General features: G+C 34.1%; 1 protein-coding gene across 1 annotated transcript in view; it reads right to left on the bottom strand.

The window, feature by feature from the left end:
• Positions 1–13,275: 13,275 nt before the first annotated feature.
• The window catches only part of GFPT1 (glutamine--fructose-6-phosphate transaminase 1), a 55,055-nt gene continuing 44,131 nt past the window's right edge, over positions 13,276–24,199 (bottom strand). Inside the window, exons 13-19 of the mRNA XM_008590357.1 lie at positions 23,468–23,588; positions 22,939–23,096; positions 16,613–16,727; positions 16,216–16,343; positions 15,490–15,657; positions 14,634–14,795; positions 13,276–13,805 (exon numbers count right to left, since the gene is read on the bottom strand). Of these exons, the coding sequence (XP_008588579.1) occupies positions 13,761–13,805; positions 14,634–14,795; positions 15,490–15,657; positions 16,216–16,343; positions 16,613–16,727; positions 22,939–23,096; positions 23,468–23,588 (897 nt within the window). The 3' untranslated portion in view covers positions 13,276–13,760. The remainder of the gene's footprint in view (positions 13,806–14,633; positions 14,796–15,489; positions 15,658–16,215; positions 16,344–16,612; positions 16,728–22,938; positions 23,097–23,467; positions 23,589–24,199) is intronic.

The following is a 24,199-nucleotide window of genomic DNA, read 5'->3' on the forward strand; positions in this document are numbered from 1 at the left end:
CCCCTGACATCTGCATTCAGCCCAGCAACAACCAAGCCACCACTGGAGGCCCTTTGGTGTCCCCTGCAGGAATGAGGGGGGTGCCATGGCCCTCGACCATGCCCCCCTCCTTCCTCTTTTTCCCACCCTATTTGCTTCCCCCTTCCCTTCTCCTCCTCCCACTCAACTGCTCCACAAAAAAAAAAACTTAGAATGTAAAAACAGATGGAGCCAGGGACTGACCCCTCCTTCCACATCCAAGCATGCTGCTGCTGCCACAGGGCCTGCCCGGCTGCTGCTACAGAGCCCACCCAGGGTCCTGAGGAATGGAGTGGGGACCAACCCTTCCTCCTAAATAAATAAATAAATAAAAGAAGGAGAGAAGAAATGTAGGGTTATAAGAGGTGGGAGGGGAGACAGAGAGGGGGATGAGAAGAGATTGGATTAGAAGCATAAAGAATAAGTACGATTTGTAATAATATATATGCTAATAATATTGATTTGACCAACGTACATTAACATTGAACCAAAAAAATATGTAATCAATTATGATTCAATTAAAAAAAAAAGAAGGGGGAAATGAAGTTAAAATTTCCTAAGGTCCTTCTATAATCTGGAAGAAGGATGACAACACAGATTAATTTTATCCTTTGATACATTATATATGAACATTGTGATTTCTACAGTAACCCCTGGAAGAACAGAAATGGGTATAACATTCAAACAAATAGAAGGGAAAATTGGATGATGAAAAGTATGTAATCCAAAAAGGGACAAAAAAGGAGAGAAAAAGAAACATGGGACCGGCAAGTCAAAGAGAAAGCACAAAAATAAGATGGTAGACATAAAACTAAATTATTTTTAAAATGTAAATGGATGAAGTACTTTATTTAAAAGACAATCATTTTCAAATTGGATTTATAAAAATAAAATGATATGCTGTTTACAAGAGTTTATATCTAAAATGTAAGAATTCAAAAGTATTGAAAATGAAAAGATGAAAAATATGTATCATGTAAATATTAAACAGAAGGAAGTTGGTGTGACTATATTTTTATCCAACAAACTAAATTTTAAAGTTAAAATTATGACTATAGTAAAAAGAGGGACCTTTCATAAGAAAAAATGCCCAATTCATCAATAACAACTTTAAGTGTGTATGCACTTAATATATCAAAATATATAAAGCAATGTATGAGAAAATATATAACACAGTAATATAAGAAGAAATGAGACAATTCCACAATTATAATAGGAGATACTAATACACCTCTCTCAGTAACTAATAGAACAAGGAAAAAAATAATCTGTGAGGATATATATGATTTGAAGAACACAATTCACAAATGACCTAATGGACGTGTATAGAACACTACACCCAGCATCAGCAAAATATCCATATTAAATTTAAACACACACGATTGAAAAAACTGACGATATACCACACTGGAAGCAAGTAACCAGGAGATTTAAAAGACTAAAATAATTCAGAGCATGTTCTCTGATCATGCTAGATATCAGTAACAAATAGATAACTAAAACCATATGTCTGAAAATTAAGAAACATTTCTAAGTAACCCATGAGCCAAAGAACTCATCATAGAAAATATTTTGAATTGAATAACCCAAGTATTACACACCACAACATAAAGCAACTCACAGAGGGAAATTTATAACCAAAAAATGACCAAATTGAGTTTATCCCAGGAAGACAATGTAATCCAATTCATTAACGGATTAAAGCAGAAAAATAATATGATCATCTCAATAGATGCAAAAAAGCTTTTGATAAACCTAAGTAGTCTATGGGATAAAAAATAAAAACAAAATCTTCTTAGCAAACCAAGAATAGGGAATAAAAGGAAAAGTTCCTTAACCTCCTAAAGAATATCTACAAAAGTCTACAGCAATATAATAATACTTAATGATAAAATGTTGAAAGCTTTCCTTTGAGATCAGGAACAAAACAAGGGAGTTTCTATTATCATCTCTTTTTGAATTGTTCTGGGTGTTCCTAGGCAGCACAGTAAAACAACTTTTTTTTTTATTTGTAAGGATTAGAAGGGAAGAAACAAACCTGCTATAATTCACAGGTAATATGACAGTACTTCAAAAAGTTCATGAAGAGATTCATATTATCTTTTAATTCTGTTTTTCCATGAACTTTTTGAAGTACCCTTGTATGATTATGTACATAGAAAAATCCCTAGAATTAATGTGAGGGGCTGGCCAGTTAGCTCAGTTGGTTGGAGCACAACCCTGTAACACCAAGGTCAAGATCGGCCCCCATATTGGCCAGCTGCCAAAAAGCAAACAAAAATAATTATTAATAAGTGAATTTTGCAAAGTTACAGCAAACAAAAATCAACATACAAATTTCATTGTATTTTGAATATCAACAAAAAGCTAGAAAATGTATTTTTCAAAGATATTTATAAACACAACAAAAATTATCAAGTACCTAGTAATAAAAACAACAAAATGTGCAAAACCTTTTAATTGTTTCCTGTGGCAGCTGTAACAAATTACTACAAACTTGGTCATTTAAAACAATAGAGACTTATTCTTTCACAGTTCGGGAGGACAGAAGTTTGAAATCAGTATCGCTGAGTGGAAAACAAGGTGTTGGTAGGGCCACACTTTGTCTGGAAACTCTAAGGGAGAATCTGTCTCTCATGTCTTCCAGCTTCTGGTGGCTGCTGGCATTCCTTGGCTTGTGGCCACATTCCTCCAACCTCTGCCTCCATGGTCAAATTGCTCTCCCCTCTTCTGCGTCATCTCCCTCTGCCTCCCTCTTATGATGCTACATATAGGCCCCACCCAAATAATCCAGGATCATCTGCCCATCTCAAGGTCCTTAACTTAATCACATCTGCAAGGCCATTTTCCATATAAGGTAACATTTATAGGGTTCAGGGATTAGGACCTGATATCTTTGAGGATCATGATTCAGCCTATTACAGCCTACATGGATTAAAATTATAGAAATGTAGAGTCGTTAATGGGACTTACATAAGCAGAGAGGTGCTCAAACCATGTACATAGACTGGAAGACTCAATACAGTAAAACTGTCAATTTTTCCCATATTCATCTATAAAATTAGTGCAATCCCAATAAAAAACTCAGTAGTGTGTAACTTGACAAGTTGTTTCAAAAATTTCTACATAGATGCAAAAAGAAAAGAATAACCAAGACATTCTCGAAGAGAAACAATGAGGGGAGGAGGGTTACCAGAAATCAACATTTTATAAAGCTGCATAATGCAGACTGTTGAAATGGTGCAGAGAAAAATAGCTCCTGAAAACAGGTGCACTCATATAAACACTTGATATAAGAAATGATGTGGGAGGGGCCGGCCCGGTGGCGCACTGGAGAGTGCGCCGCTTGGGAGTGTAGCGGCGCTCCCACCAAGGGTTCGGATCCCATGTGGAGACCAGTTCCCACTCACTGGCTGAGCGTGGTGCGGATGCAACACCGAGGGTTGCGATCCCGTTGCCGGTCCCTGGTACGGGCGCGACACGAAGGGTTGCGATCCAGTTACTGGTCAGTAAAAAAGACAAAAAAAAGGAAAAAAAAAAAAAAAGAAATGATGTGGGAGATACAGAGAAATTGGGAAAGGATGACTGATTTTTATAAATAGTACTGAGAAATAGGGTATCCACATTTTAAAAAAAAAAAATTAAAATTAGTCCCTATCTCACACCAAACTTAAAATCAATTCCAGTTGGACTAAAAACCCAAGGATGAAAGGCAAAGCTACAACAGTTTTAGAAGATATTATAGGAGAATGTGTTTAAGACCTATGAAAAAGAATTTCTTGAACAAGTCACCTAAAAGCACTAACCATGAAGGGAAAAACTTGATAAATTTGATTATGTTAAAGTTAAGAATATCTATTCAATACCAAAAAGAATTAAAAGACAAGTCACAAGGGGGAGAACATATTTGTAATACACATAACAGAAAAAGAACTAGAATCTAGAATATGTAAAGAACCCCTACAGATTAAAAAGTAAATAAAAGATTATCCAATTTTAAAAAACCAATTATAAAAACACTTGATCAGACACTACAAAAAACAAGCAGTCAAGAGAGCCGCAGTCACGGGGGCCACATGCAGGCAATGGGGTGTGAGGGCTGGTCATTGTGCACCCCCACAAGTCAGTCCTTGTAGATGAAGAAACTGAGGCAAAGGATAGTGGGACCTGCAGGTGTGGGAGCAAGGTCTAGCTGGGCTCCAGTCCAGGGCCACACTCCCTACCCTTATGCCTCAATCCAACACCATCCCATCCACTGGCCACTCTCGGGTTTGCAGAACCCTTGATCTGTGTCATCTCATTTACCCTATGGTTACCCCAAGTGTTTATTGCAGATGGGGAAACTGAGGCAGGTGCTCCCATCACCTGGTTCTGCCCCAGGCCCTCTGAGTATGGCCAAGTCTGCTTCTGGCTGGCTGTTGACTTTGTGCAGTTGCTAATCTCTGAGTGCTCAATCCCTCACCTGAGCCATGGAGGGGAGGCCCCAACCCTACCCCAGGGATCAGAGCCTTGCACTGGTTCACGCTCTGAAAGGCTTCCTCAGCATGGGGCAGGGAGGATGGGAAGGGCAGAGGGCAATGAGAAGCAGAAGGGTCACTTAGCAGGCCCTTGGTCTGTGAGAGTGTGTGGGTATGTGCAGGTGCAGGGGTGGGGGACTGTGGGGCTGGGCAGGTGTTGGATGTGGGATGTGGTTTGAATGTGTCTCCTCCAACAGTCAGGTGTTGAAACTAATACCCAACATGACGGTATTATAGTTGGGGCCTTTAAAAGGTGATTAGGCCATGAAGCCCCCTCCTCTTGTGAATGGGATGAAGGCCCTTATAAAGAGGCTAGGCACAGAGTTGGGCTCACTTGCCCTTCCATCTTCTGCCATATGAGGACAGTGTTCCTCTTCTCCACAGACTAGACACCAAACTCGCCAGTGCCTTGATCTTGGACTTTCCAGCCTCCATGACTATGAGAAATAAATTTCTGTTCTTTATAAATTTTTTTTAAAAGCCATTAATAAACATATGAAAAGATGCTCAACTTATTAACAATCAAGGAAATATAAATTAAAATCATGACATACAAAAATCTATACAATGGCAAAAATTTTTAAAGCCTCACAATGCCTGTTGAATTGAAACTTTTATCATTACTTGATGACAATTTTTGCTTGCAACAGCTTTTTTTTTTTTTAATTGTGGTAAAATATATATATCATAAAATATGCTTTTTTTTTTTTAGTTTGGCAGCTGGCTGATACAGGGATCGAACCCTGGCCCTTGGCGTTATCAGTACCACACTCCAACCAAATGAGCTAATTGGCCAGCCCCCCATTTTAGCCATTTTTAATTGTACAATTCAGTGGCATTAATTACATTCACAATGTTGTGCAACCATCACCACTATTTTCAAATTTTCATCACCCCAAATGGAAACTCTATACCCATTAAGCAGTAACTACCCATTCCCCACTCCCTCCAGCCCATTAACCTCTAATCTGCTTTCTGTTTCTATGAATTTGCTGATACTAGTTATTTCATATAAGTGGAATCATACAATATGTCTTTGTCTGGCTTATTTCACTTAGCATGTTTTCAAGGTTCATCCATGTTTTGTAATGTATCAGGACTTCACTCCTTTTTATGACTGAATAACATTCCATTGTATGTATGTGCATACATCACATTTTGTTTATTCATCCGTTGATGGACATTTGACTTGTTTCCATACTTTGGCTACTGTGAATTATGTTGCTACAAACATTGATGTGCAAGTATGAGTCCATATTTTCAATTCTACTGGGCATATACTCCTCTAGGAGTAAAATTGCTGGTTCATATGGTAATTCTATGTTTAACTTTTTGAGGGACTGCCAAACTCTTTTTCACAGCAGCTACACCATTTCTAGTAATGTGTTTTTACTTAAAGTCTATCTTGTCATATTAATATAGCTCCCCAGCTTTACTTGGGTTAGGATTTGCCTATTATACCTTTTTCCATCCTTTCACAATTCAACTTTTCTGTGTGCCTATATTTTAGATATATGTACTATATTTGTTGTGATTATTACCAATGTACTTGAGTTTATTTTCCAAATTCCATTTTTTCCCTCTATCACTTTGGAAACTATATCCTCTAATTGTAATCTTTTAGTTGTTATCGTAAAATTTTTAACATGCATTTTTAACTTAACAAAGTCCAAGGTTATTACGTTGGTTATTTACCCTCATCCCCCATAATAAAAAAGGTTTTATAATATTTTACTGTATAATGTAGGTCAGCAAGTATTTTATTAAGCAACTATGATAAAATCATTGTGCATAGGCACTGTGAAGTATGTTGTTTTGGTGGAGTTCATTTTTCCACAGGTACTTCTCTTATGATCTGTGTACACAGTAAACCCAGTATACTGGACAGAACAAGGTAAGAGAATAGAAAAGAGTTTGCTGTTAAATTTTGTGAAAGGATTATCCATTTAAATAATGACCCAAGTTTTGAGGCATCTTATTTGGGTACAAGCCAAGCCATGGATAGGTTCTTTAATTTTAAAAACAATAAAATTAAAAATCAGCTCTATTTTCTGATAGGATGATTGTCAACATGTTCAGAGCTGCCCTTACTTGGTTTCAGCATATTAAGCCCAAAGGAGTTGAGAACCACTGACTTGGGAACATCACACTGTTGGAAAGATCAAGTTGTGGAGACCAATGTGTCTCCTAGTCAGCTAGCTTTTCTGTCCCGGGGAAATCCCAGTCACTCTCCTTCATTTCTGATCCTGTCCCTGGAAGAACCAGGAATACGCAAACCAATTTATACAAATCTGACCCTGCTGAGAAAACAAATCAAAGCATTTCAGCTACTAATGTTGTTGTCAGTAAAGTCAATTCTGTATTCAGAGACCAGCATACTCTCCACTTCACTTGAAGCACCAAAAATAACTACATATATGAAAAAGTTTCAAAATTAATTTTTTTCAAACAAAGAAATGCTTTAAACTTTAGTAACACCACATAGATGCAAGTTAACAACCAAGAACAAAAGAGAAATCTGACAAAGATTTCCCACAGTTCCTATGTAGCAACAATGGAAGTAAATTAATAATAAAATCAATATTGGGTTTCCATTTTATTCAAAGGATAAATATAAAATTAAGAAAGCAAGAGAAAAACTTCAAAGCAAATATCTATTTGATGCAAAACAATTCTACATATAAGTACAATAGGAAAAAACCAAAAGCCCCCATAAATCAAACTGGCTAGACACATTCAAGTTTAACAGAAAAAAAAACTCAGAATTTAATGCAATGTTATTTTTCTTGCCTGGAAACTAAGCCTTTATTATCTCAGATATTTTCCATCACATTAGGGGCACTATTTGAAGACAATGGATCAAGCTTTCTAACCAGTTTATCTCACATTGAACCTCTCATAGTAAAACACCTACGACTGAAGTCACACTGGAATGAGGAAAAGCATGTCACCTGAAAGGGAGCTATTGACAGAAACAAATTGTAATAATACTGGTACATCTAGGCCTTTGCATGCTGGATATTACAACAATCTAAAATTAATGGATATCAACCTTTGGGTCTCACAAATTAAGTACATTTTAGTTAAGAACCAAGGGGTTATACCCAGTTCACAATACTCTTTCCTTCATTTGTCTTTTAGGTATAATGGGTCTGAAATTCTCAATGATTATATGCTTTGAGAATTCTAGCCAATTTTCCTTCCAAGACTTCACTACATTTATTTGCAGTTGAAAGCATACAAAGTAGTGACAGAGGCAAAAATTAACTCCTAAAGATACCAAGATTTCAACAGCTGTTAAAATTTTTTTGGTAAGTCTGTGATATAATTTTCATGATATAATTTATTTGGTGGTTCTGGCTTATGAACTTTTGGATGCTTCTAAATACTCAGTATACTGCAGAGATTAAAAGCCTATGAAAATATGCCAATTGCTTTCATCTTAATAAGCATAAACAGTCTTAATTTTATACAACTATATAGAGGCAGACTGATAAATGAATGGAAAGGAAATAAGTATACTTCTACCCAAAGAGCACTTTTCTAATTGTTTACAAGATCCATTTTTGCTTCCATATTTTCAATTACATATCCATACTTCATGTTCAAAATCTCTTGAAGCATAAAAAGAAAAATATGGCTATATAACAGCACTCTATGAGAAAATGCAAAAGTAAACCCAGGAGTTTCATAATCATGTTAACACGAAGTTCACAAATGTGTATTTCAACCTTGGAAATAAAGTGTTTTTTACAAATGCTAAACAAAAATAATGAATTTATCTTATGACATATAAACTACGTAGGAGGAGGTCAGCTGATTAAATAACCTAAAATCTGGTAACTTTCCTATGTTTTATCACAAGATCAATTTATTGCTCCTGCATGCTTGTTAAGCTAATAAAACTCTTACATCATCTAAAAAAAAGGGAAAACTATGTACTTTCAAATTAATGAGAAATTTAACCTTTACTTCAGATTAATGAGAAATTTTAACCTTTATTTCTTTCCCTCATTCAAAAAAGTTAATTTATTTTTCTCCAAATACCACTCCTCTGAAAAATGCCAAATTAATGAGAAATTTAACCTTTACTTCAGATTAATGAGAAATTTTAACCTTTACTTCTTTCCCTCATTCAAAAAAGTTAATTTATTTTTCTCCAAATACCACTCCTCTGAAAAATGACCTCAATTTTTAGGGAAATTTTTTCTTGGCCTTTAGTAAGCACTCAGTAAATACTCACTAATAGCCAATTGAGGAGAAATTAAAGAAAAGTGTTCACTAGAAGTAAAGCTGAATTTTATGTCAAAAATGTAGACTGTGGAAAAAGTGATCCATTTTAGTGGGGCAGCCTTAGGCTGTGCTGCAGAACAAGTGGTAGGAGAGGTGAGGGCAAGGGAGCAGGGAGAGAAGAGATGAGGATGGGTTCAATTCTACAGGAAGGCAAAACAGCACATCTATTCATTCAAACTACCCTGACAACTGTCTCCTGCAAAGCAGTAAGTGCTGTAAGCATTAGGGATAGAGATTCTAGGCTGCTGCTTATAAAAAGACTCTGTTAAGGGAATCTTTGTTCTATGATTAACAGATTGCCAGATATTACAGAAACTTTAGATTATCTTGCTATTCACTCACCTTAAATATTCTTCTTTTGAAACTATCAATACACTTAAAGTTTTTAATCACTGCATATACCCTGGAAATTTGCTATAAACAATACATTATTGCAAAAAATTTTTTTAAAGACTTGGGAAAGTATATCTGTGGAATGTGATATCTGAAAGAGTACAGCCTTTGTTTTATCTAACGATCCTTTCTAAACAATCGAGAGATTGTGGTAGGAATTGTGGCTTTTGATAATGTTATGCAATCTTTTCATATTTTTAAAAGCAACAGTAATGAATAAATTTTTGGCATCAGAAATGTTTACCAACAACTAAAGTAAACACTGGGCTACATTCTTAGTACAATACAATTTTTAACACAACTACACACATATATAAGGTTCATATGTTGGCAAATTGCTTCAAAATTAAATTCTCAGCAAGTTTTTGGTAATTTATTCATAGTTCAGGCTTAGAATCACTGGACTTAACAAGACATGAGGAAGAAATGACCAAACTGGCTCAGTAAACTAAACATTCACTTCAAAGAACAAAAATCCAAAACAAAGCAAGGATAATTCTAAAATTTCCATCTCACAAAAAGTATAATTTATACAAACACTAAATGTTTTATTTAAACAAAAACACATTCAACCACTGAACATTCAAAAAGCTAACAGGGTCATTTCTATATTCATTCTGAAAACTAGTATAGTAAGAAAGGTAATTTGGTAATTTCCTAAAATGTTCTCAGTCATTTATGGTATATTATATAACATTTTGATATCAACCTATTACAGACTTACAAGTTAATAATGGCACAACTGTACAATCTTCTTGTTATTTAACTATGATTTTTATTTTAACCCTGGATACTACTGGTTTGAAGCTAATGTTATCAGTCTTACTGGTTGTCACTGTCACAGATCTGAAGATATGTTTAAATTCATCAAGCTATGAAGATACTGAAATATTAACAATCTCTAAATATAGCGGGAAAAAACTGATTTAAGCGTTAAACTTCTAAACTTGAGACTCTAATAGCAAAAACAAAGTAATTTGAAATATGTTTCCAATGGGCAAAGCACTTGGCCTGGTATTTTTGTACACAAAATTTACTAATATGTGGATATCATAAAACTAAAATATCTTTACCAGTCTCTTCAATTTCTTTGGCCTCCACAAATTCAATGTGAGCTATAAATTCTTTTTCAATAAATTACTTTTCAATGACATTGTGCTTTTTCAGAAAGATCACGTAAGTTATAGCATACAATAAACAGTTAACATTAGTCTTTCTCTTTTATTGCTATAGGATGTCCTAATTAAAAAAAAAATTACAGAAAAAACTGACCCCGAAGGACTTCTTAAAATGTGTTTATTAAAGCAAACATTTTGGTTGGTTTTCCTTCTTTGAAGAGTAATAGAAATGTCAGAGGAATGTTACCAAGGAGCCAAAAAAGGCTCCTTTCCTCCCATCCTCAGAACTAACTCAAGAGACCTGCATTCAAAAGGATAAGACAATATCATCTCAGAAATAACCTTCTAAGAAACCTAAGAGAGAAAACCTGCGTACGGTCTCCAACCAATAGCCCCATCTGCACATCTCCATACGTCAGTTCTCTTTGAGTAGTAGTAATGCTTGATTCTTTTTCATCTGTGCATATTAATGACTATTATAGACTTATGGATCATTTATTGCCTGTGACAATAGCTTACTTTACCAACACATTTCACTTCTTATGAACATGTTACACCCCAAAATTGGGGTTCATGTTCATAATTGGGCCTTTAAGTAAACAAATCCACTCACAGCATTTAACAACTCAGCTCATCCATCTTTCCACTCTCTCACCCTGTGCCTTCCAATGAACCTAGTCTTCACTAGTGATGAGTCCATCTAGGAACAAACAGACATTGTTCTAAAGAAGATTAGAACACTGTTCTAATTTGCAGTGCCTAGCATAGTGACTTGCCCATGACAGGTATTAATAAACACTTGCTGACATAGTCATAACAAACTAAAAAGTTAACTTTAATTTTTCTCTTATCTTTTATTCTTATGGCATAAATGATCTTAAGATAGAAAAACTGACTCCAAGGTCACAATCATTTACTAAGACGTGTTAGATGCTACACGTCCCCCTGCTCATAAAGGATTTATGGGGTAAGGAACTCTAAGTTATATATGAGTGAGTTCAAACCTTAAATGTACTACAAGAAAGAACTTTTTATATAAAGGGCTCTTTTTGGAGAACATCTCTTTTAAAAAATCAGATTTTCTTATCCTGTATTATATTGATTTTAATTGGGCATGCTCATTACTTAGCATGCTTGCTTACTTACAATATCTTTTTTGTGTTAAGAATTAATTTATAAAAGCATTTAAAAACCATCATATCACATGGGGTAGAGAGCAAGAAGAAGGGAGACGGAGAAGAAACTATGTTTATTTGGAAAATATCACTTCTTCATTCTTAATTTTGGCTTTTAATATTCAGTTTAAAACTTATCCTAGCTTGCAGTGTGAGACAGTGAGAGTGTGTGTTTTAGAGAGAGACACACAGAGGCAGACAGAGATTATGCAAACTAATAACTGTTTTCACATATTAATTTTAACTTAGAATGGTGAATCAAACTTTAGACATTAAGAAATGCTACAAACCCATACAAATCATGTGTGTAAAATGCAAATATGCCAAACATAAGAAATGACACTATCTATATACTAAAACTAGCAAGTTAACACAAAATAATCTTAGAAACAAGGTAGATACATATAGCTATCGTAGCTATATATGTGATGTAAGTAGTGACCCTATTTCATTTTTAAAAACAATCGGGCCTATGAGAGGCCTTTCAAATTATCTTAAAATATATATACTAAAACTAGCAAGTTAACACAAAATAATCTTAGAAACAAGGTAGATACATATAGCTATCATAGCTATATATGTGATGTAAGTAGTGGCCCTATTTCATTTTTAAAAACAATCGGGCCTATGAGAGGCCTTTCAAATTATCTTAAAATATACCAGCTCTTTCTCTAACCCTAACACACAAGCAGAATTCTATGCTTCTCTTGCAGCAATAATAGCTATTAGAAAATCTAACTTCATCAAGAAGTTCAAACAAACAAACAAAAAAAAGACTGAACTTAAATAATTGTGCTAAATAAATACCTCACCTTCACAATCTAAAAGTGAAAACTTTTGAAAGAGAAGGACTTAACCAAAACATAAACACACTCTCCTAGCCCCCAAGATCTGGCTCCAAAAGCTCCATGAGGGAATTATAACTCACAATTTTTGAGGTTTCAAACTAGTATTCTACTTTAAATATTTTAATCCAAATCATCAACTTCCATTTCTGACACTAACCAGCTGAAGGCACCTCAATTATCACTTTATTTTTATCTTCTTCATTCCTAAATATATTTCAGGGGTAGAGCACAGATAATACAGAGAGAAAAAATACTTAAGAAGTAATACTAAATTTGATGCCTATTTGGCTACCATACATATTTAGAGTCAAAAGATTAGTCAAAGACTGGCAAATCTTCCGCAAAATTGCAAAGAACTTCCAAACTGGCACTAAGGTACTAATTTTATCCAACGAGGCAGTAAAGGAAAGTTAAAATTAACTGCAAGAAATTCTTCCTTGGGACAAACTTGAAAAGAATAATGAATATATTAATATTGACTTAATTAGAAACATTTGATAGCAGCTCTGTGTTGCAATTTCAAAGAACAAGATAAAATGTTTCATTCAGCAGTCACTTAAAGAATAAAAGACTACAGATACAAGGAAATAAAAACCACTTTTAGGAGATGAAAAAACAAGAAGTAGGACACCCAATATGTACACATCCCATCTTCAAATTTAAAATCACATTGTCAGTTGTTCAAAGCAGCTCAAATTTAAAGTCTGTGCTATAAAATTGTGCAAATATGTTCTGTTAAGGGTTGGAGAACACCAATGCACTAATATTTTGCTTCCTCAATTACCTCCCCCTACAGATAACAGGCAACAAGTCTGAGAAATAAGGATAATCAAACTAAGATATAAATCCCACCCAGAAAAGTTTTCAGTTTTTAAGTTTAACAAGTTTGATCTAAAAACAAAGCAGAAACAAGTTTCAAAATAAATCACAGCATCTTCTCTTTATATATAACTTAATCAAAATCTTCATTAAACGTCCAAGTATTAGCATCCATTGCCACTGGCTTTAGATATTTCAACTAAATGCACTACTCTTTCATTGGTCTGAATGAACAGAAGCATGGTAAAACAAATGCCAGTTATTTTAAAAACATACAATCTTCTCAGATTGATATGGAGGGCCCAGAAATTCAATACTCAGCATTCTTGAAAGCAAACAACAGCTAAAATCTTTCTGATACAGATTCCAATACAGATGTCATTATTCTAACTCCCCCACAAATTACTGGAAAAATATAAGAGGTAATTTCACAAAAATCACAAATTGAGTGGAATAATTATAACTGACATATAAATAAGGATTTACTAAAAAAGTCTTCAAGGGGTGATATTTTAAATCAAGGTCTTAAATACAAAAGGTGTCTAGTGTTGCTTAGTCGCCCAGAGTTTCAGATGCTCTTTACTCTACAGTTACGGATTTGGCAAGATTCCGTGGGAAATCCACCTGCAAAAAAGAACAAGATTTGAGAAATTATACAAATTGGGGGCAGGGGAGGAGGGTGCTATAAGCAAATTATTTTTGTTTATAAAACAGAAAACAATATGTTTATCAATCATCTTCAGTATAGACTACAAAGAATTAGTTTAGAAAAAAATAATAATATAATGTAACTTGAAAAAAACTGAATTAAGTTAGGAAAAAGATTTCTAAGGGTATCAGTTCACACAGGAAGAAATCCATGGTCTTCTATAGGGTGGACGCCCTCACGGGGACACTACTAGAAATATAAGAGCAGGATTTTTGGTTACCACAATGACTGGGGACCAGAAATGCTAAAAGTCCTGCAATGTGTGAGACAGTTCCAAACAATAAAGAATTGTCCTGCCCAGAATGCCAATACCTACCCTATTAAGAAACACGGGGTTATACTAAGAAAACAGATGGTAATTTCCCAAGGAGAGCCACAATCTTGTTGGTGACCTCCAAGGTTCCTTCGAATTCTATGGGTAAGAAGAAGCTGTGATATAATCTACAAATTGGGCCATGAAAATATAATTAGAAACAGATATATATCTAATGGATTTCTCGAACGTTATTATTAAAAATTTAGTATGAAAACTATCAGAATGTATCCAGGTAAAGAAAACAACCCAAGATTTCTGGAGTAGCAAGTGATTTCTGTAGATCACTTACATCATAGCCTCTCAGTACAGCAAGGTGGAAGGCCAGGTTATTATTAAAAATTTAGTATGAAAACTATCAGAATGTATCCAGGTAAAGAAAACAACCCAAGATTTCTGGAGTGGCAAGTGATTTCTGTAGATCACTTACATCATAGCCTCTCAGTACAGCAAGGTGGAAGGCCAGCAACTGTAAGGGGATCACGCTGAGAATGCCCTGCAAACAGTCTACTGAATGGGGCACCTTGATCGTTCTTTTTGTGTTCTTAATGGTTTCAGTATCCTCCTTATCACAAATCACCACAGGGCGTCCCTGGGAAAGAAAATCACACACACATGCACATATAATCACTGTTTAGCAAATGTAGTACTATAGTACACGAATGTGCAAATTTTGCACTACATAACCCACGTGGCCTCACCAACAAATTTAATCTCACGAACCTGTATGGTTAAGTCTGACTGATCTCAGTTATAGCTGTGAAACAAGTTTTGTGGGAATTCAGTAATTTGTTTAAACTCACACAACTAAAAACTATCAGATTCAGGTCTGCCTATCTTTGAAGCTCAAGTTCATTACCATTATATTGTGCTCAGCGAATAATATTTTGGGGGATTTATATATAAAGCCAACAAATCTGAAGAAAATTCAATTAAGCACAACACTCATAATATTAATGTAAAATCTAAATGTTAGGTTTCTTCTGAAATATATATTTAAGAATACTAAATTAAAAGGGAACAGTATATATTAATTGAGAGAAGACAGGATTTGGAGACCAAGACCTCAGTTTTGGTCTTGGTTGTACCTATTATGAGATCTATAAGCTGGGAATTTAATTCCTCACATGTAAATCTAAAAGGCTATATTCCAAAATGAGTGTAAACATGTTTTGTAAGTCAACTCTCTGGTCCTGGTCTATCACTTTAAATGTCATGAAATCAAATAAGCTTTAGTAACCCCTCTTAGATCTCCAACAGCGCCTAACAGCGCCCCCCTGACTTACCTGCCGAGCAACCACCTGCTGCAGAGCATTCTGACACTTGGTGTAAGTGTGATCTCTCATGATGATCATAATGACAGGCATCAACTTATCCACCAAAGCCAGAGGACCATGTTTCAATTCACCAGCAAGAATACCTTCAGAGTGCATGTAAGTAATTTCTTTGATTTTCTAATAGGAAAGAACCATATTAGTCTTCAGTTCATTTTTCAAAAATCCTTCCTTAAGTATATATTATACAAAGTATCTGACATGTTAAGTCACCATCTATCCAAAAAGTATTAAAGGATCTGTCAATACAGCTAACAAGTTAATAAATCATTATTTCTATTACATGCAATTGGAAATTTTAAAGCTTCACAAGAACTTTTTTAACATTTTAGATTATCATGAACATATTCATATTTCTTTGTAACTGTTCTTCCATTTGCTTCATGTTTGACCTCAAATTTCTTATGTAGAGAACTTAAGTTTTATTTTATTCATATTTGAACAAATTAACCCAAATCAATTGCTAAACCCCAGTTATTATGCTAATACATATTCTTCTTGGTTTTCACTTTTGAATTAAGTTCTCTATTGCTCTTTCTCAAGGTAAAGAAATCACAATGCATGAATCAGAGACACTTTTAAAAGTTCCAACTATTTATTCATTCAGTCTAAAACTCTGACTACGTGCCAGGTCCATAAGTCAATAGACTGAAAATAATTATAAGTGAGAAAACTCACCAGTGCCCCTTCAAGACAAGTAGCATAATGATAGCCTCGTCCCATGATCAGGACTGACTTCTGATGATAAAGTTCTGTTGCCAATTTCTGAATTTCATCATCCATGCTCAGTACTTCCTTAATCAAATCTGTTAAGAATATTAGCAAAATCCATGAAAAAGGGACAATAAACTAAACAGATATAATAGCAATAATATATTGGTAGCAACCAACAAAAGACCAGTGTTTCTATTCTTCTGTGTTATCAGTGTGGGATTTTTTTAATGCCTGTGAGCAAAAGTAGGAAGATCTTATTGACTAAACAACTACAAGCCACAGCTTTAAGGATAAGAAGAGAATTTCACCCATTTCCCACTCCCTTAGACAAGAAAAGTTTAATATGTGAATGTCTTCATACCAGGCAGCCGTTTCAACCCAAGCATGATCTCTTTGCGTCTCTCTTGCATGGAGATCCTGTCATCACACATCATAAGGGCAAACATCACAAGGGACACAAACTGGCTGGTGTAAGCCTGAAACACCACAAAAAAAAGCAGAATTAGTTGCAGTTCCATCTTAAGAACTTGGAACTTTTAATTTTAAAAAAGATAAAAATAAAATTCCCATTGGTTTTACAGTATATATTGCCTATCTTTTAAAAACGTTAATAACAGTGAACTGAAGCAGTACTTGGGAAACCTATCATTATCCTCCTTTTCCGAATCTTGAACAAATGACTTAAACTTTATTTCTCAGATACAAAAACAAAACATCTTACAATGCATTGGATGCTTATGAAATACCTAATACCCCCAAGAAAAGAAGGAAAAAAAACATGCCAAAGGAAGATGAGATGAGAGTAAATCTGCATGTGCCCCACCAAATTAAGTTTTCGGTGTAAATCAGAAGGCAAGGATTCTCCTTGGGGCACCTTTTTTAAGTCTGGCTAAAAATAAGAAAGAAGGTTCAACTGCAGAAAAGTAAATAAGAATTATCTCCAATTCTACTAATTAACAGGAATAATTACACTATAATTACATTAATAATATGCTGTTAATAACATTTGTGAATACTGCCTTCTAGTTTTTACTGTGTTTTTCTTTTCCTTACATTGTTAAGAGAATTATTAGCAGGTACAATCTCATAAGTTGCTTTTACTCCCAATTAACATTATAGACATTTTCCCAACAGAACCCTCTCTCTCTTTTTAGTGGTGTGTAATAACCTTGAGCAGTTTTCATCTCTATAGGTCTCAGACACCCCATCTGTTCAATGCACATGACACAAGATTATCATGATAATTAAATAAGACAAATGTAAAACACTCAGCATAACACCTGATATATAGGCTCAAAACATACTAAATTTTATTAATGAAAGCTTAAACTAAAAAACATTTATTTTCCTAGGCTACAGAATTGTGAATATTTTAAAACTTGCAGTCATACCACCAAGACTATTTTCATTCTCATTAGCTATATGCAAATGTGAGATGTGCCTGTCTGCCACAATCTGTAAAATATTGTGAATTATCATTTTAAGAAATTTTTACCATTTTGACTGCTAGACAATGGATGCTCACTATTACTTTACCACACACATCTTGAATCCAAAAAATTAAGATTTTTTCATGTTTGTTGGCCACTTATGTTTTCTCTTTTGAGAATTAATTTTGTTGTTCTTCACCTGTTTTTCAACTTGGTGTTTTCTTGATTTCTGTTTTTATAAATTGGTCTTAAGAGGCCTTTATTGTTATGTTTCAAATACTTTTTCTCAGTTTGAGTTTACCTTCTACATGGGTTTTGACTGACATAGTTTTATTTTTTAACTTTCATGTAGTACTTTTAAGCTTAGACAATCCTTCCACATCCTAACATCAGTTAAGAGTTATTATTATTATTATTAAATTTTCTCAGTTTTGTTGTTTTCCTTGTTCCTTTATATTTGCCTTTTTTTTTTTTTTTTTTTTAACATTTTCCTTTTTAGTCTATCTGGAATTAATTTTAGTGCAAGGTGTTAGTTTCTGTTTTTATAAATAGCCAATTTTCCATTTCTCCCTCACCCTTTCTCTATTGGTTTGTGACATTTCCTGTATTCTGAGTCCTTTGATGTACTAGGGTTATGTTGCAGGACTACTGATTCTATCCCACAGATCTGTCATTTCTCTATAAAACTATCTTCCCATCCAAAAATATGGCATTTTAATCAATTTGTGCTAGGAATTTAAAGGTCTACAAAGTTATATTGTTTTCATCTATTCAACAAATATTTATAGAGCATCTTACATATTTCCTAGTAAAGTTATTTTAACATATTTTTATAGCTATTGAAAAGAGAATTCCCCTCCAACATACACACCCAAATCTTCCCCAAGATATTTTCTACTTATAAAGGCTTTTTGTACATTTTTTATATAAAGCACTTATTGAATTCCTATTCATTTTAAGAAGTCCTTCAGTTGATATTCTTAAACTCTACAGATAGTCCATCATAATTGCAAATAAGCGGAATTCTGTTTTATCCTTTCCCATTATTTTACTTATTTTTCTTATTAAACTGGAGAGAAAATCTAGAACAAGAATAACAAATAGGTTGCATACAGAGCCAATGCTAACCCACTGGTAGTCACAGTGAAACATCAGGCTGAGGAAGAATCTAAGGCCACTTTTTCTTGCTTCTGCATCCTAGGAAGGTTCCAGAAGAACAGCTGAGGCCCACTGAGATGAAAGTCCTGAAGCTTTCTGTTTTGTAATGCATTCATTCATCTTTCTCTATTATTTGCCACCTTCTGTATTATTGGGTTTTCTTTTTGAGTTAAATAGTTAGCTCATTTTCTCTATGAAAATAAAGCATTTTAATGCTATGAATTTACCTCTAATTATTACTTTAGCCACACTTTCTAAATTTTTATCCCTATTTTTCATCATCTTAATTTTTTCTAGTAAGTCTTTCTTAATGGTAGTTCTGATATCTTTTTAACCCAATATTTTTATGTTTAGGTGTTTGAGGCTTTAACTAACATTTTTATTATTAAATTGTGAGGATTACTGTGCTATGGTCAATTACAGTGTTATGTATAATTTTAACTTCAGGAAACTTATTCTGGGGTGTGTGTGTGTGTGTGTGTGTGTGTGTGTGTGTGTGTGTCTTATATTCTGAATCCCTATTACTCTTCCCTGGATGAGGGATCACTTCATTAGTGAATAGTTTCCTGTCATAATATGCATAAAATTATAAAATCACAGTTTGATAATGCTGCTTATCTTCCCACTTTTTAAATGAGGCTCCCTGTTTCCTCTTGCTAGACTTCCCAACTTCCAGCTGCTCATATGGTCCTCCACAATTATCTGTCCCTGTACTTCTATTATGTTCTACCAGAAGATTGGAATTTTTTTTTCTATAGCACTGAAGTGGATTTGGAGTCCCTTGCCTACAAGTCTAATGAGCACATCTATATTCTAAATTCCAGTCCATTCCTAGTCTACCTCTTCCTACTGTAGTTTACTTTTCAATAAGCCAATTAATCACAAAATATACTATCAGAGCAGAGGGAGAGACTCAGTATATTGGACTCTGTAATATCTAAACTGTTTCCAATCCAAACTGATCAGATAAACGGTATTCCAGTTCCTCTGGCCCATAGCTAAAAATATTATTCTAAAAACATGAGTTTCTTTGTTGGGAATGAAAACATCTCAACCCTGGTTTTTGAGTACAAATATTAAACAGAGTAAATTTAATGCATGCATTTTTCCACTGCATTGCTATTACAGTTTAATTTCCAATTTCAATTTCATATTTTTCATTTCATCGATACATACCAGGAAACCAATTATGAGAAAAATAAGCTATACCCTACATTTAGAATCTACTGAGGTTTGAAAGAATTTACCAGGAAAATCTTGACTCTGAACTTTTAAACTTGGTTTTTCTTTTTATTCAGCCAAAAACAAAGTTACATTGGTTTATTTTTTAAAATCAACAAAAGTCAGCACTGTGGTGAAATTTTAAACACCTGCAATAACATAAAATTTGCTGAACCTGCACATTTATCCCCATCAATTACTACAGAAATATCAAATTCTCTATGGTCTGATATATGAGAATGTCAGTAATATCCCTTTAATCCTGACAGTTTTTCAGGCAAAGTTGAGAATTCATAAACAAGATCATAGAATTCTTCTGCTAGTTCCATCACTGAACTTAGGGATCAAGATCAATAATCAACTTCTTTGATTAACCATTAACATATAAAGTCAGGTTTACCATTCAGAAGTGCTTTATGACTAAATATCCCAAAACTTATTTTAATTAACACCAAGCCCAACTCTAAGACAGTTGAAGAAAACAAAATTACTTTAGAATCCAAGAAAAAGGAAAGTAACACTAAACTGCCATACTTAACTAAATTTTTTCAGAGTCATTTTTTAAAGAAATTAAAGTATATACTATAAAAAGATGTTTATTTTCTTATATAAGATGTAACCAATGGGGGAAACTGGGTGAAGATTCATGTGACTTCTCTGTACTGTCTTTGCAACTTCCTGTAAATCTATAGTTATTTCAAAATAAAAAGATTTTTTTAAAAAGAACTTGCAAAACGAGACAACGTGAATGAATCTCAAAAAACTTCATGCTAAATTAAAGAAGCCAGACACAAAAGACGCATATTATACAATTCCATTTATAGGAAATTTCTGGAAAATGGCATAATACAGTAAAAGAAAACAGTTGCTGAATGTGAGGCTGGGGGTAGGAGTGAGGATTAACTGTAAAGGGAAGCAAAGGAACTTAAGGTGAGTGCAGTCTTCTAAAACAGGACTGTGGTGATAGTTACATAGCCAAATACATTTACTAAAACTGTACATTAAAATTGGTGAATGTTGGGCCGGCCCAGCGGCGCACTCGGTAGAGTGCGGCGGTGCTCCCGCCGAGGGTTCGGATCCCATATAGAGACCGGTCCACTCACTGGTTGAGCGCGGTGCGGGCGCGACACCGAGGGTTGCTATCCCGTTGCCGGTCACGGTACGGGCGCGACACTGAGGGTTGCGATCCCATTACCGGTCACGAAAAAAGACAAAAAGGAAAAAAAATTGGTGAATGTTATAGAATAAAATTATACTGGAATAAAACTGTATAAAAAAGGTTGATGGTAGAATCTATGTGGGGGGTATATGGGTATTAATGTAAAATTCTTTTAACTCTGCTGTATATTTGAAAATCATCATAATAAAATGTCAAGGAAAATTAAAGTTCTCATAAACAAAAGAATTAGAAATCAAAAACACAGTGTTTTCCCTTGGTAGCTCACAGTTCAAGAAAGGTTTTATAAAAAGGTAAGTCAGTAGCATCCATTCAGTCTAATGATCCCATATCCCACATATACCATGTTGAAGCCCTTGTTTAACAATGTGTTATGGATAAAGGAGCCCTGGGATTCCAATCCTCCAATCAAAGCTGTCAGTCTGGACACTGCTCCAAAAATCCATAAGCTGCTGCTAAGGGTAGCTGGTTACTTATTTAGCTACAGGATGGAAACCCAAGCACAAACATCTTACATGTTTTAATTACCATGTGGAGAAAATTCAAGATGCAGCTATCTGCAAATTATAGTATTAGAAATATCAAAATACTCAAGAAATAAAAACCTAACTCAGAGTTTATACATAAGACTCATAAATTTTCCACAAAAAAATTATCCATGAGAGGGAAAAAAATTCAAATGTGGTTACATTCCCATTAAAACATCATCTTCCACAAGCCTTTAATTAAATTCCAATCCACCAATACCCAAGCATCTTATTATACAATTAGCAGGAAATATTAGACTTAAGCAGAAAAACAGGTAATGAGAAACTGAAAATTTGAAATCATAAAAAGTACTACACTTGTGGAGAGAGAACACCTTTTGCATTTAGTATACAACTTTCTAAGATTCCTATTTTTATTACTACTACTAAATTTATGCATATCCCAATTTCAAAAGACAAAGTGGTCTCAGTAGGCCTTTTAAAAAAAATGAAAGAACTTTTATACCTCCACAGATGTAGTATCTAAAGAGAAACAGACATTTTCATATAATACTAATCTTAAAAAATTTTTTAAATGTTTTTTTTTTAATTGCTGATTTTTATACCAAAGGTGTACTCCTTAAAACCTTCACAGGTAATACATACATTTTATTTTTTTATGATGATTTTTTTTTTTTTAGTCTCGGTGGCTGGCTGGCAAGGGGTTCCGAACCCATGACCTTGGTGTTACAAGGCTTCACTCTAACCAACTGAGTTAACTGGCCAGGCTGTACATTTTGACATATTTATTAGCAACCATGAATACGTAAATTAAAATGTCAAAAATTATTAGAATTAAACTGCATGTTTCTAATTTGTTACTTTTCTAATTCCCAACTATAATCAATAAAAGGGATGTTATGTACTTACTATATATCCCACTGTGCCTGTAGGAGGATTATAAGTAATGAATGGGGGACACCCTACAGAGACCTTTTCAAAGTGAATTTATGTTATGTACATTTGCCCCTTTTAAACTCAAAGAGTGTGGGGGAAGGGGTTTTTAACCAATTACTGATCCTTAAGTCTTATAGTAATTACAATGATTAGTAAAATACATGAGTTCTACAACTGCTAACAAATGAAAAATAAGATATAGTCTAGTCTACAGATGTAATCTGTTTTACCAACTCTCTGATTAAATAATCACCAGAGAAATAAGTCAAGAATTTACCTTTGTACTGGCCACACCAATCTCAGGACCAGCATTAATGTGAACACCACAATCTGTCTCCCTTGATATGGAACTGCCAACTGTATTTGTGATCCCCACAGTTAAAGCACCTCTCTCCTTACAGTACCGAAGACCCATCAGGGTATCTGCTGTCTCACCTGTGTAATAAGTATGACAAAAGTAACACACAGAGCAGTTTCAGCATATGCTGTTTCTCAGATGCAAAAACAGATTGACCACACTTTCAACAATATTATTTATTTTAAATTAAATATACAACCTGCACTTAAAATAATAAATTTATAAAACATTAGTAATAGGCTTTTTAGGATCTCTTTTCCTTCTCTGTCTTTGAAAATTCAGCTCTTTGAGCATACAAGTTTCACTTTTACTAATTGATAAAGAATTATGTAATATTAAAATAAATCTGTATTTTTCAAGTCATCTGCAATACCAGTTTTTGCCAAGATATGCTAGCATTATTAGAAAGAATAATTTTCCTTTCCTTCAAGACCTTAAATTAACAAACCTGATTGACTAAGGAAAAAGCAAACATCATCTCGAAAGACTGGCGTGTTTCTATCCAGGAAGTCACTGGCTAGTTCCACCATCACAGGCAACTCAGTCAGCTCCTCAAGAACTTGACGTGTCTACAGAGAAAAAATGACTTGTTCACACAACTGTCCTTCCAATACTCTTTCCCTGGACTTCTTTGGACTCAATGTATAGTTCTCATTTTTTCTGATTATAAAAATAACATAACATGCGCTATGTTAGAAAACACAAACAATACAGATTAAAGCATAAAAAATAAAACTTAAAAAATCAAAATCCCAAACCCCAAATCAAAAATCCAACGATAAGCACTGTTAACACTTTAGTACAAGTCTCTTTAGACAACCACCAATGAATACATTCTTATAAGCAAATACACCCACAAATATAAAATATTTTGAGAAGTAGAAAAGGCACTGTTCTAAATCAGCTAGCTGTGTGTGATCTCTAACTTCCCAATCCCTAATCTCTAAAATGAAAATTCATGTAATACCCAAGTCACTGAGGGATTTCAAACGAGGTAAAAGATGTACAAATACTCAGTGAAAAGTTAAACATTTTAAAAATGCAATGTAGAAAAAAAAATGGAATGTATTAATAAATAGTACCTTTCCAAAAAAAAAAAATAAAATAAATAGTACCTTTCCAAAAAAATAAATAAATAAATAAATAAACAAATAAATAAATAAATATATATATATATATA

The sequence above is a fragment of the Galeopterus variegatus genome, unplaced genomic scaffold (genome assembly GCF_000696425.1).
Source record: "Galeopterus variegatus unplaced genomic scaffold, G_variegatus-3.0.2 Scaffold6036, whole genome shotgun sequence".
Taxonomy (NCBI): domain Eukaryota; kingdom Metazoa; phylum Chordata; class Mammalia; order Dermoptera; family Cynocephalidae; genus Galeopterus; species Galeopterus variegatus.